The sequence below is a fragment of the Carcharhinus amblyrhynchos genome, chromosome 15 (genome assembly GCF_965287045.1).
Source record: "Carcharhinus amblyrhynchos chromosome 15, sCarAmb.v2.hapA, whole genome shotgun sequence".
In the NCBI taxonomy this organism is placed as follows: domain Eukaryota; kingdom Metazoa; phylum Chordata; class Chondrichthyes; order Carcharhiniformes; family Carcharhinidae; genus Carcharhinus; species Carcharhinus amblyrhynchos.
In genome coordinates this window covers 15,459,674-15,472,682 of record NC_137338.1, presented here as the reverse complement: position 1 = coordinate 15,472,682, position 13,009 = coordinate 15,459,674, and the positions used below count along the sequence as shown (strand labels likewise).

Here is a 13,009-nt window from a genome sequence, read left to right as displayed (position 1 = left end):
AGGTAGCAGTGCTAACCATTGTGCTGTCCATGTTCTCCAACCATCACCAGTGACCCCTCCCCTTCCTGCCACAGCACTTGCCCTCAAATTGGGAGAATTCTGCCCTCTATTTCTTCCTCCACAGATGCTGCCAGATCTGCTGTATGTTTCCAGCATTTTTCTGTTTTTATTTCAGAATTTGCAGTATTTTGCCTTTGCATTTATTGGGGCTTATTTCGTCAATTAAATTATGTAATATTAACATGAGAGCAAACTTGTTTCCTCATCTTGTATAGTTGGTGTTTCAGGGGATGCGGTCAGTATTTGAGGCGATTCATCAAAGGTGAAACATCACCATTCTTGAAGTGAACTGATGCCATCACCTTCCAGCTGTCAAGCTTCTAAATGTGTCTGGGACAGGGCAGTAGTGCCCGGTGTGCGTCTGAGTTTTGTAACTTTCTAGTTATTGTCGCATGCATTACTGGGTTTATTCAGTGGCGTGGTTGGGTTTTTGAAGTTGTCCTATAATTTCTGGAAAGAAGCCAAGATAACTAGTAAAGCACGGAGAGGTCAAACATGCAAATTTTTGGAGTGATGTTATTCCCATGAATTCTCTTTCTCAAATCCATGTGCTTTGATCAAACTCTGTGAGTAATTCTGTTTATTTTTTCAAATATAAAATTTATAACCATCATTACAAGGATATGGAAGCATAGGGGCTTTGTTTCTTGACATCCTGATTAATTATCCAGAGTCATGAGTTCCAAGCCCATCATAGAAGCTGGGGAATTTAAATTCAGTGAATTAATTAATAGGAATGGCAGAGCTAGTATGATTACTTGTGACCATGAATTATCATATTGTTGCAAAAACTCATCTGTTTCATTAATGTCCTTTAAGGAGGGAAATTTGCCCTTGCTACCCAGTCTAGTTACTTGTGACCCCAGATCCTTAGGAATGTGATTAACTTTTAACTGCTATCTGAAATGGCCTAGCTACTCAGTTATAGTAAAACTGCTATGAAAACCTACAATAAGAATATGATCAACAAACCATCTGACATCTGTCTATGCACTAGATTCATACATGAAAAAGGTACACAACTGCAGTTGTTCAAGAAGGTGGCTCACCACCACATTCCCAAGGACATTTAAGGGTGGGCAACAAATTCTGTTTTTGTCAGCAATGCTCACATCCCATGAATTAAAAAATGTAATTATTTATTGAATGCAGAGCAAATAGAAGAAGTCATGACCGTATTGGAAACTGGAGATAGTTACCAGATTAGTTACCCTTATCTTTTTCAGAATGGCAGCTGGTGACTAGTGGTGTGTCTCAAGGCTCGGTGCTGGGACCCACAACTTTTCACAATATACATTAACGATTTGGAAGAAGGAACTGAAGGCACTGTTTCTAAGTTTGCAAATGATATCTAAGTTTGCAGATGATACAAGGATATGTAGAGGGACAGGTAGTACTGAGGAAGCAGGGGGCTGTAGAAGGATTTGAACAGGTTAGGAGAGTGGGCAAAGAAGTGGCAGTTAGAATACAATGTGGAAAAGTGTGAGGTTATGCACTCTGGAAGAAGGAATAGAACCATAGACTATTTTCTAATGGGAAAATGCTTAGGAAATCAGAAATTCAAAGGGACTTGGGAGCTCTTGTTCAAGTTTCTCTTAAGGTTAATGGGCAGGTTCAGTTGGCAGTTAGGAACGCAAATGCAATGTTAGCATTCATACAAGAGCAGGGATGAACTTCTGAGGCTGCATAAGGCTCTGATCAGACCCCATTTGGAATATTGTGAGCAGTTTTGGGCCCTGTATCTAAGAAAGGACGTGTTGGCTTTGGAAAGGGTCCAGAGGAGGTTCACAAGAATGATCCCTGAAGTGAAGAGCTTGTCATATGAGGAACATTTGAGGACTCTGGGTCTGTATTCATTGGAGTTTAGAAGGATGAGGAGGGATCTTATTGAAACTTACAGAGCGTAGTGAGGCCTGTATTAGAGGGGATGTGGAGAGGATGTTTCCACTAGTAGGAAAAAGTAGAACCAGGGGGCAGAAACTCAGGCTAAAGGAACGATCCTTTAAAACAGATAAGGAGGAATTTCTTTAGCCAGAGAGTGGGGAATATTGGAACTCTTTGCTGCAGAGGGTTGAGAAGGCCAGGTTATTGAGTGTGTTTAAGACAAAGATGGGAAGGTTCTTGATTAATAAGGGATTCAGGGGTTATGAGGAAAAGTTAGGAGAATGGGAACGAGAAAAATATTAGCCATGATTGAATGGCGGAGCAGACTCGTTGGACCAAGTGGCTTAATTCTGCTCCTAGGTCGTATGGTCTTATCCAAAGCTATTGAAATATTTAATACATTTTCTTCTTTGCACTTTCCCAAAAAATAAGTTCATAATTTCTGTTGTATTGTGACATATGTTTTAATATTATGCAGATTGGGGAGCATATACGCTTTCTAGGAATTGATCCAAGTAAATAAATCCAAAGTCAACTTGATTTTTTTTTGCAGAGGTGCCTTACTAAGTCTGAATCCAGGGAGTCTTGGTGGTGCTCTCGGTCCAGCACTAATGAGTAATAGCACACTGGCAACTATTCAAGGTCAGTAACTGCAATAACCTCTGTATCCACCAGCAGACTAACTTTCTCTTGAATGTGTCCAAAGCTATGCTTTTAAGTTGAAAGAAGGATGACATGTACTGGATGTTAGTGCTTTAAAATGCTTTATCTTTAGTGGATTTATATATTGATTTAAACTGAAACAATAATTAAGTATCACACATGGTAAAAGTGCTTTCAGTATTGGTGTTCATGTTAAATTTTTATAAAGTTAGGGATGTAAAATTGTTTACCATTTAAGAAGGAATTACTCCTATTTTTATAATCAAACATAGAGAGCCACCAAAAAATTACTAATCAAGGCAGAAATGTTCTCTGTGTTGAACACGTGGCATATAAGACTGTTCCTTTCATATCCTGACGAAACTTTGCAAAACATTAGGATACTTTGGCAAGGTACAAAACTGGCATAAAATGACAAACTTATTGCTTTGGTTTCCTAAAAAGAGATGGCCAAAATATCCAATTCTCCTCAGGATGACCTATCCAGGCTCAAGCCTCTTCTCTGCTATAGTTCATTTTTGGGTATTATTTTCCAGTACCTTAGGTAAGTCATAAGCTCAGCATACTATAAATAGTGTAAACATTCAGAATTTGGTGAGTGGAAATTTGGTTCAGGGAGGGTGCTTTTTGTCTCCAATGCTTGTTATAGTTCATGTTGCAGGTAAATATTTAACTTACTCTACCTACAACTTAAATTAGATCAAGTAATTGGTTTGAAACCTCAAATAATTGGTTTAAAAGCTATAAGCTGAGTTGATAGATGAAAATGTATTAAATCCAAGTTTAGATCAGAGTGGTGGTGAACAGTTGCAGCATGTGAGAATTTGAGGAGAGCATTTTGATGAGGACAGCCACATCTACTGTAAGTAAGACGAGCACTCATCCTGTGCAGACCAGCTGGCTGGAGTATTCTTCAACCCCTATTTACACCAATCTAATGTCCCTATCTGCTTCAAGAAGTCAATCATCTTCCTGCTACCAAAGAAAAGCCAGGCAGCGTGCCTTAGTGACTGTCACCCAGTGGCTCTGACATCAATCGTTATGAAGTGCTTCTTGGCACGAATCATTTCTGGCCTCCCAGATTTCCTGGATCCACTACAATTTGCCTAGTGCTGCAACAGATCCACAACAGACGCCATCTCCTTGGCCTTGCACTCAACCCTGGAACACCTAGATAACGAAGACATCTATGTTAGACTCCTGTTTTTCTACTAGAGCTCGGCCTTTGACACTATTATTCCTACAAAACTCATCTCCAAATTCTGTGGCTTGGGGCTCAGCTCCTTCTTTTGCGACTGGATCTTGAACTTCCTAACCCACAGGCTATCAGTAAGGAAAGGCAACAACACTTCCTCCACGATCATCCTCAGCATCAGTGCCCCACAAGGCTGTGTCCTCAGCCCCTTACTATGTGTGTAATATTTGGTCTTTTATTTCTTCCATTCTTATTATCCAGGTCTCCAAAATGCCTTCCAGGTAAATCAGTACTTTTCTCCTATTCTTTCCATTTAACAATAAATAGTTGTTGCTCATGATAGAGTGTCCCCTACAGTGGGAAGACCAAACATGATGGGATGATTACTTTTCAGTATATTCTCCACTCAATCCACAAGCAGATCCTAACTTTCTAAAGTTAAAGTTTATTTATTAGTCACAAGCAGGTTTACATTAACAACGTGATGCAGGTACTGTGAAAATCTCCTAGTCGCTACACTCCGGCACCCATTTGGGTATACTGAGAGAGAATTTAGCATGGCCCATTCACCTAACCTGCACATCTAGTCGCCTATCATTTTAGTTCTCCAGCACACTCTCACACTGATCTCAATGTCCTTAATCTTCTACACTCTCATTCAAACATAATGGTACCTCAAGGGACAGCATCTAATCTTCCGATTAGGCATTTTATAACTTTCTGGATACAACATTAATTTCAACAATTTCAGAACATAATCTCTGGCCCCACGTTTTGTTTGAACAGCAGTTATTAGTGAGCATTCTGTTGCCCCCATTTATGATTTCTCCCTTTTTGTTCTTCCCCTCCCCTAATATACCGTGCCGCTATACTTGTTTAAAACCTGTTACATTTTTAGCTTTTCTTTAATTCAGGCATTGATCTGACATGTGGGGGGCAATTCTCCCATCATCCTGTGCTGGGCCGGGAGACTCTAGTATCTGACAATTTGTGTTGGATGTCCGGGCCTGAGCGCGTCTCCAGCACCAGATTTCCAGCACCGTCAGCTCTATGCCGGAACTCAGCACGGAGCTGCATTTTATATTCAGACCCTCATTTGAATGATTTAAATATAATTAGCAGGCATGGGCCTGAAGTCTCCAGGCCTGCTAGCCTTTCTTCTCCCACTAACTCTACCCTTGCCAGGAGTATTTCATTCCAGTGGGATTTACTATAACTCCCCACCGATGAGGAGTTGATGGCCCGACTGCACTGGAGTGAAGAGGGGGGCAATCGAGACCCCCCCCCCCCCCACCCAGAGGATCGGGGGTGACCCCTGGGTGTTGCCACCCTGGCACTGCCAGTCTGGGCCCCTGGCACTGCCCAAGGGGCAAAGTGCCAATGCCCAGAGGACACTGGGCATAGGGCAGTGCCAAGGGGATGGGGCCTAATGAGGGGGCCTGATAGAAGGAGTGGAGCATCTGTGGGACAATTGTTGGGGTTGGAGGTGAGGAGTCCCGCTGCAACTCTACAAACAAGATCAGGTGGCGGGGGGTGGGGGGTTTGCCAGTGATTTGGCTGGCCGTTGGGATGGTGGTGACAGCCTGCTGAGGTGGGGAAGCAATGGTGGGGAGAGTTAGATTGCGGTTTTCCTAGACATGTCTTTGCGATCAACAGAGGGCCAGGGTTGTGAGAGTTGTGAGGCTGGCCAGCAGACAGGGGCCATTGAGCGTGCACTGACCTCAGCGCTGATAGATTGGTGCATGTGCACTGGTCCGGTCAGCACTATGCTGCTGGCCTGTGGGGTGAGAGTAGACTTCACCCACTGATTTCTGGAGTGAATGATGCTAGTGCTCTCTGCAGTGCACAGAGTGTGGGAGATTCTTTTTGAAACTCCCGCTGAAAAAAACAATGTGATTTACTCCAGTTTTCACACAAATTCGACACTTAAAATTTGTTTGGGAGAATCGCCTATATTAACTTCATCTTCTTCCAATAGATACTGTCTGACCTGTTAAATATTTCTAGTACATTTTTTAATTTCAGTGAAAGGCTTTAATTGCCTGATTATTGTGTAAACCTCTATAGTTCCCAAATAGAAAAAGTGGATATAAAACAAAAAAATTGCTGCAAGATGGTTTAGGCTGCCAGACCTTAAAATGCATTGATTCGTAAAATGAAGCAGAATGAGGCAAATCAAACAATAAATGATGAGAACACACAAAAGTTAAACATGTTGATGCACAATTCCTTTTGGCTGTAGTTTTAACCTAGGTTAAGTTGCATCTAAAATAGTTGACAAAATAAATTGATACACGTAGAACGTGTTAGTACACAGCATAGGTTCAGAGTCACTGCTTTTAAGTGACTTTTTTGGAAACAAAAGCTTATTTATTAGAAACATGCTTTTAAAAACCAGATTGCCTGCATTAAAGTACTTGTCTAAAAGTAAAGTACTGTAAAGTACTGGTCTTTGTACCAGCAAAGACTGCTTCAGGTCAGGAATGGCATGCAAAAACGGTAGCCCCAAATTAAACAGTCAGTTAAACCACCCACTCTTGACCTCAGATTTGTTGGAAATAAGTATGAACTTGGCCAATGATTTCCTGTAGGAAACATCAACTCTCATATATTAAATGTTCATTTATGATTACTCATTTATTTATTGAAATGAGATTGGAAAGAATTGGATTTTTTAAAACTTATTCATTCGTGGGATGTGGGCATCGCTGGCTAGGGCAGCATTCATTGCTATTCAGAATTGTCCTTGAGAAGGTAGTGGTGAGTTGCCTATTTGAACCGCTGTAGTTCATGTGGTATAGGGCACCCACAGTACTGTGAGGAAGAGAGTTCCAGGATTTTGACCCAGCAACAGTGATTTAGTATGTCATGTGGAGAGAACTTGAAATTTGTTAGTTTTCTGTTCATTTCTTCACATTCACAGACAGCTATTTAGTAATGCATTTTTACATTACTTAGGTATTATTATCAATTTTTTAATAAATAGACCTGCTAAGCATTACTAGTGCTATTTTTCTGTTCTGTTTTCCTTTTTGATATACAGATGATGTAATAGCTCCGTGAGGCTAATTTGTTGTAACCTGGACTTATTTCTCTTTTCAGCACTTGCATCTAGTGGAACGCTTCCTATAACCTCCCTTGATGCCAGTGGAAATCTATTGTTTGCCAATGCAGCGAACCCAGGGGGTGCTCCAAACATCGTTACAGCCCCTCTTTTTTTGAACCCACAAAACCTCTCCTTACTCACCAGCAACCCAGCCGTAAGCCTGATATCCGCTGCCGGGACAACTGGACATGCAGCCAGTCTCCAGATGGCCTCTATGTCAGCTGATTCCAACCAGAACTCTTCGTTCACTGTGACCTCAGCAGGTGGGGCCACCAACACCACCAAGGCCCAATGAGACGTATTCCCTAGAGTGGATCATTTAATCCAGTAATGGGATGTGTAGTTGGCTGCTTCCAGCAAAAGCAAAACTGATGTTTGCCTAATTTTTTTAACTTGCTTGTTTTTCAGGATTGTGTCACAAATGACAAAAAAAAGACTTCTACCAAAAAGGAAACACGTGAATATTTATCGTTTCAGACGGTCGTAACAATATAGGAGTCATTAACGATGCATAGGCAAGGGTTCTGTCTCCTTTAGTATCTATTTTATTAGTTCTTTTTAATTGTGTGTTTATTTTAATTAGGTCTGTTGTACAGGCCTTTTTGTTTCATAAAGGTGTTTATATCATGTATAAATAGCATGGGTTTCTTTAACTGGTACAGTTTAGGCAGGCCTGTACTTGGGATGCTTGTGCATCTTTTTTCCCCTGTGTATACCGTTAAGAAAATTACATTGGGTTTTTATTTTTTTCTTGTTAATGTCTCTTGAAATGGTATCCTTTCTTTAAAAAAAGGTTTTTCCTTGTCGGGTACACTGTAGATTTATGCACCGTTTGTATAAAGTGGTTTACTGTTGGTTATTTTTGTAGGAAAGATTCAAAGATAGATGCTTTGAGACAAAAGTTCACAAACTGGTGGTTTTAAAAACATTCTTGGTTTTTAAAATGGCTTAGTATGTCTGTCCTTCCTAAATGTAAGGGTTGGGTACATTAGCAAATGTCATACCATCAGAGATATTGATCCACATGGCTGAACAACTGGAAATGGAGGAGACTTTTTAGTCAGTGGATCATGGGTATCTTGTGAAGCTTTTGTCTTTGCTCAGATACTGAAGCCAGTTGGAACCATCCTGGAATATGGTAGAGATAAGCAAACTACAAATGAACCAGTCTAACCAATGGGGAAAATTTGTTATCTAGTTTCCTGAAACTGATTTATTTATAGAAACTAAATAACATTTGTTCCTTGTAGATTGATAACATATCTAACGTTGGCTCAGTTTGATGTTTGTTTATCTTTAATGGAAAATAGGGTTGTTTTGAGACTAGAGGCTTACGGTATGCACAATATGGCTTGAACCATTGCTGTAAGCATATTAAAACCAAAAATTAAAGGACTGGAGTAGAGCATTGCAGTTCACATGGAGTAAAAATGGTGCCTGTCATTTTCTGTCAGTGTGCTTGTGTAAGTATGGGACAAGAATCGCATTACAAGCTAGAATGATTTCTGTGGCAACACTGACCATCACGCCTAATTAGTTAATAAACAACACGTTTAGTTACCTATTACATATAGGCTGCTGAGCTGCCCATTGGAAATGAATGTGGGGTATAATTTTCTTCAGTCTGGAAGCACGTGATATTTTCTGATTAACACATTGCCGATTCTTTAACAAATAATGGACTTGAATCAAGCAAATGTTCATCAGGACATCACTATGCTCTGTTAGTAACTATTCATCCATATTTGCTGCACTGAGACAATGTGTATATTTACTTAAACCAACTAAGTACTTGAGTTAATTTTATTATTGAAATTTACTTGGGTTGGTGTTGTTCTTTGTGCTGGTAATGACTGGATGTCATTTCTTAATCTTAAAAATGACAGCCACCATTTTTTTCCCTGTTAGTAACTACATTTATCTCCTTTTCAAGACGTGAAAATTGCAGTGTTGGTGGGGTTACTCTGCCAATCTGCAAATAAAATGAATATGGCTGCCAACCAAATATGGACAGCTATTAAAAGCTTGAACCAAAGTCAGTTTTACCTAGCTGCTGTACCAATGACATTGTTTGCATGAGTGCAGTTAATAGGCATCAGTAATTTAGTTGCTCCTGTTCATAAAAGGTAAACAGTTACTATTTTCTACTTTTTAATGTCGTTTTTCAGGTAAAGGAACCTTCAAACATGAACTTTACATTGTGCAGAGTAGTAACCATTTTGTCAAGAGTCTGGTGCAACCAGTTTTCATTGGGCAATTCAAATTTACTGGATGGCTAAATGTAGACTAGTGCTAGTAATATTATGGAGGTTGAAAATATTATTTCAAGATATACAAACCCTCAGAGTATATAGATGTACAAAATAGACAGATTGTACTATTGCAGTACTTGTGTCCTTCTAGTTTATGTACTCTTGTACTATCACTGAATAGTCAGAATCAAATTTTTGAGGAATGTTGTTGCTGTCCTAATAGTAGATTCTGGACTTTGAACCAGTGGAAAATGTTTGGACCCCATGCACAAATATAAACTGAAACCTTTTAGTCCTGTAAGGCAGTTATTTGCAGTTTTCCCAGGTCTTTCTGTAATTCCACCACCCACCCAATCTAAGTCATATGTATGAAGCGTCTGCCCTCATTACTGTTGTCTCTCATTGCACTATATTTTAACGGCACCCAAAATACAAAAATGTGCATAATACCTGTGCATAGAAAGAATCAATGATGTAACAGAAGTACAAACTATGCAATGGAAGCTAACTTAAAGGCCAGTTGACTAGTCGCATCAGTGCCAATAATACATTGGTCTCACATATAATGTGCCACACAGTGAAAAGATTTTCCCATGATGCTAGCTGAGTGTTCAAATAAAGGCGAGGTGCTTTTTTGAGGTGACCTTCACTTCCTCACGTATTTCGTACTTGTTCGATAGCATGGTTTAAGTTTTGAAACAGATTGCCCAATCGGTTTTTCAGTTAGGGAGTAGTATTCACAAAGAAAGCAAATTGGCCAGGTGAGTTATAGCATTCGACCAATGCTGGGACAATTGATGTCAGCCTAGTGTATTTTGAGTACAGCTTTCATTGCATGCTGTTTAATGTTAAACAGATTTGAATTAAAGGACAAAACTGGTTAATGAGTTTATTGTTAACCTATTGAATGGCTGAAGATGTTTCATAGTTTCTGAGAACCTTTCATTGCTCCTGATTTTCCACTGAAGTAATTTGCTCCTTAAATAACAAATGCTCTAAAAAAACAGCAAAAACAAAGATAAACATTAAGGTGTATCTATGATAGTTTCTTCAGTTTTAACTGCAAAACAAATCTGCTGTTCATTGACAGAGGCAGTGAACAGATTTTTTAAAATAATGCTTTGTAGTTGACCTCAAACCACAATTTATATTTGAATTTTGAACCTAACTGGGTTAGTTTTAATTCTTTATGTCTCTAATTGCGGAAACTGAAAACTAGTTGGGACAGAATTCTTAATTTTGTATTCCCTTAATAGGTTAATATTTTGTTACGGAGGTCATTGGTGTGTCACTGAATTAGTCTGTCACAAAGAACATTTTGCTTTAATTGTGGGGTGTTTATAGTTTGAGGTGGAACCAATCAAAACATGGTTTTCATTCAGGATTCTCTTTTGCTCTTGTACAAATTGGAGCTGGGCAGTACCATTTGCACCAACACTGCAAACGCTGATGGTTAATCAGACATGGAGGTGTGTGTGTATATAGTGGGTTGTATTAGCGAGTTTTTGGAACTGAATATATATAGATAAATCTAAAGAATAGTTTAATGTTGAAATGAGTAATTTTAATTGGGAGCAGAAAGTGGTTCAGAGCAGTTATAGTTACAATTCATAACTGATTAGAACTACTATTTATGACATTGTCCCATTTTGCCATCTTTCCATGACTTCAAATGAAGTCAGACACATACTGATTTGTTCCAACAATTCACTTGAATCAAAGTTGTATTTTTTCAGATTAAATAAAGCTGGTAAATTGCAAGTTGCTAATTAATGTAGGATAATATTTAAATTAAATCATAAAGCATTAATTTTAGAAATCTGGAAGTGCTCTTACTGATAATTAACCAAATTTCTCTTCATGTATAATACTTTACCCTTGTTTCTGAACTCAGTCTGTTTAAAGAAATTTCTAAAATGTTGACTAAACCTTAGTATTTTCAGCTATCGTACAGTTTTTTGCAGCAATCCTTTTGGATCTTTTTTAAAAAGTTTTGGCTGCAAGAGGATTAAATTTCAAACCTAAATATTGAAATCCAAATGCTAGCAAACTTTTATAATTGAGGCATTTCAATAGCATTGCCAAATTCAAATGCGCCTTGTTGCCTTTGAAACATGTTCAAATATTCCCCCTCTTGAATTGTTGAGAGTTATGAATGGGAAAACTATTGGCAATTTTACTACATTTCTTTAGCTCAATCTAAAATTAGCCCTCGGGTGTAATTTATATATTTTTTATTAAAAATGCCCAAAAACCTCTTTCTAAATTAAACCAGGCTAAATGTGTCCGTTCCTTGATCTGATCTATTTTCCTATATCCTTGGCATATATAATTTTATTCCTGGTCATACTTTATATGTTGTACAAATACTTCAGTGTCACAATTTTAATTACAAATTATTAAATGCAATATGTGCATACATTTAACATATTTTCAGTGCATTTATATGCTATTCCCAACCTTTAAGTAACAAACTTTTGGCTTTAAAATGCCTTTGACTTTGATCTTCAAACGCTTGACATAAAAGCTAAATTTTAAGATGCATAAATGTAACTATGACCATGCCAAATAATTCTGGTGCATATTAAGCAACATTGCAACATGAATAACCAAAGTAAATCTTTAAGTTTTAGCTTTAAATTGGGTCATAATTTTATGGTGACGGTTTTTTTGCCCAGTTCTAATACAAGAGCATCCTCACATTTTAACAGCTGGATTAGCTAAAAGCTGATTATTTCCCAAAAGTCCCCAAAAATGTACATTACTTATGGCAGAATATTAAACTAATTTGCCCTTGTTCTGACACAATTTTTTCATATTGTTTGACAAATCAAGTGCAAGTTTTATGTTTTGCTCCTTAACTTCTAATGACTCATACTTGGGGTTATGACCAGTTTTGTCAAAGTTAAATATCTATCAAGTAAGTTTTCTTTTAGTATCAAAATTGCCACAACAATTGTCACAGGCATCATCAACCAGACGAAAGCAGATATAATGGTTGTCTAGCAGAAATGCCTTATCCAGTTTTTAGAAATTGACTTCAGTGAAGTGGAGAATGTGCAATGCTGCAGGCACTTGAAATGTATTTACCCACAACTTAAATCATGGTCTGTTAACTCCTAGCAATTGACAGCTTGGTTGATACAGGTTTATAATTTTTCTGTTTAGTGTATATCTTTTTTCCTCCCTCTTTCCCACTCTCCCACTCTCCCCCTCGCCTCGCCCCCCCCCCAAAGAAACTGTCCATGCAACACTTTGTCGCATTTGGGGAATTGCACCCTCAACAATGTCCCATTTCTTCAATATTGACAGCACTATTGAACCAAAAGCTACTGAACAAAACTTTAAGGTCCACCCTTTGCTACAGCTTTAACTTATTAAAAAATCAGTTGGTAAAAACATTATATAAGTACATCTGTTGATTTGATGAGGTTAGGTTCTGAGCACAAAATGTAGAAAATGTCCTTCGTGGAATTTGTAGAACCTTGGGGCACTGAAAGAGGCAATTTGCTTGTGTGATTCTTTAAAAAGCCATCCTACCAGTCCTATTTTCCTGTTATTTTCTCATCGCCCACAAATTTTTACACATATATTCCTTTCTCAAAGTTACTGCTCAATTTTCTTTCAGCACCTTTTCAGGCATTGGGTTCCAGATCATATCTTGTTGCATAAAAATAAAACTCTTTTCCTCTGATTCTTTAGCCAATTATCTTAAATCAGTGACCTCTATTGGTGGTAATGTCCTTTTATAGTGTGTAGCCCTGTTGCTGATATAATGAGTCACTGATTTTTCTTTGATATGATTATCATGGTAGGATAGGAACACCATTTCAGGGAACCCCATGTAGG

The 13,009-nt window shown here is 38.4% G+C and overlaps 1 protein-coding gene across 3 annotated transcripts in view; it reads left to right on the top strand.

Annotated features, from left to right (window-relative positions):
- LOC145353092 (POU domain, class 2, transcription factor 1-like) overlaps positions 1 to 12,378 on the top strand; it is a 207,664-nt gene extending 195,286 nt beyond the window's left edge. For all 3 annotated transcript variants that reach the window (XM_080203452.1, XM_080203451.1, XM_080203453.1), the window contains 2 exons: positions 2,498 to 2,586; positions 6,905 to 12,378. In XM_080203452.1, coding sequence (XP_080059578.1) covers positions 2,498 to 2,586; positions 6,905 to 7,203 — 388 coding nt within the window. In that variant the 3' untranslated portion in view covers positions 7,204 to 12,378. The remainder of the gene's footprint in view (positions 1 to 2,497; positions 2,587 to 6,904) is intronic.
- The last annotated feature ends 631 nt before the right edge of the window (positions 12,379 to 13,009 follow it).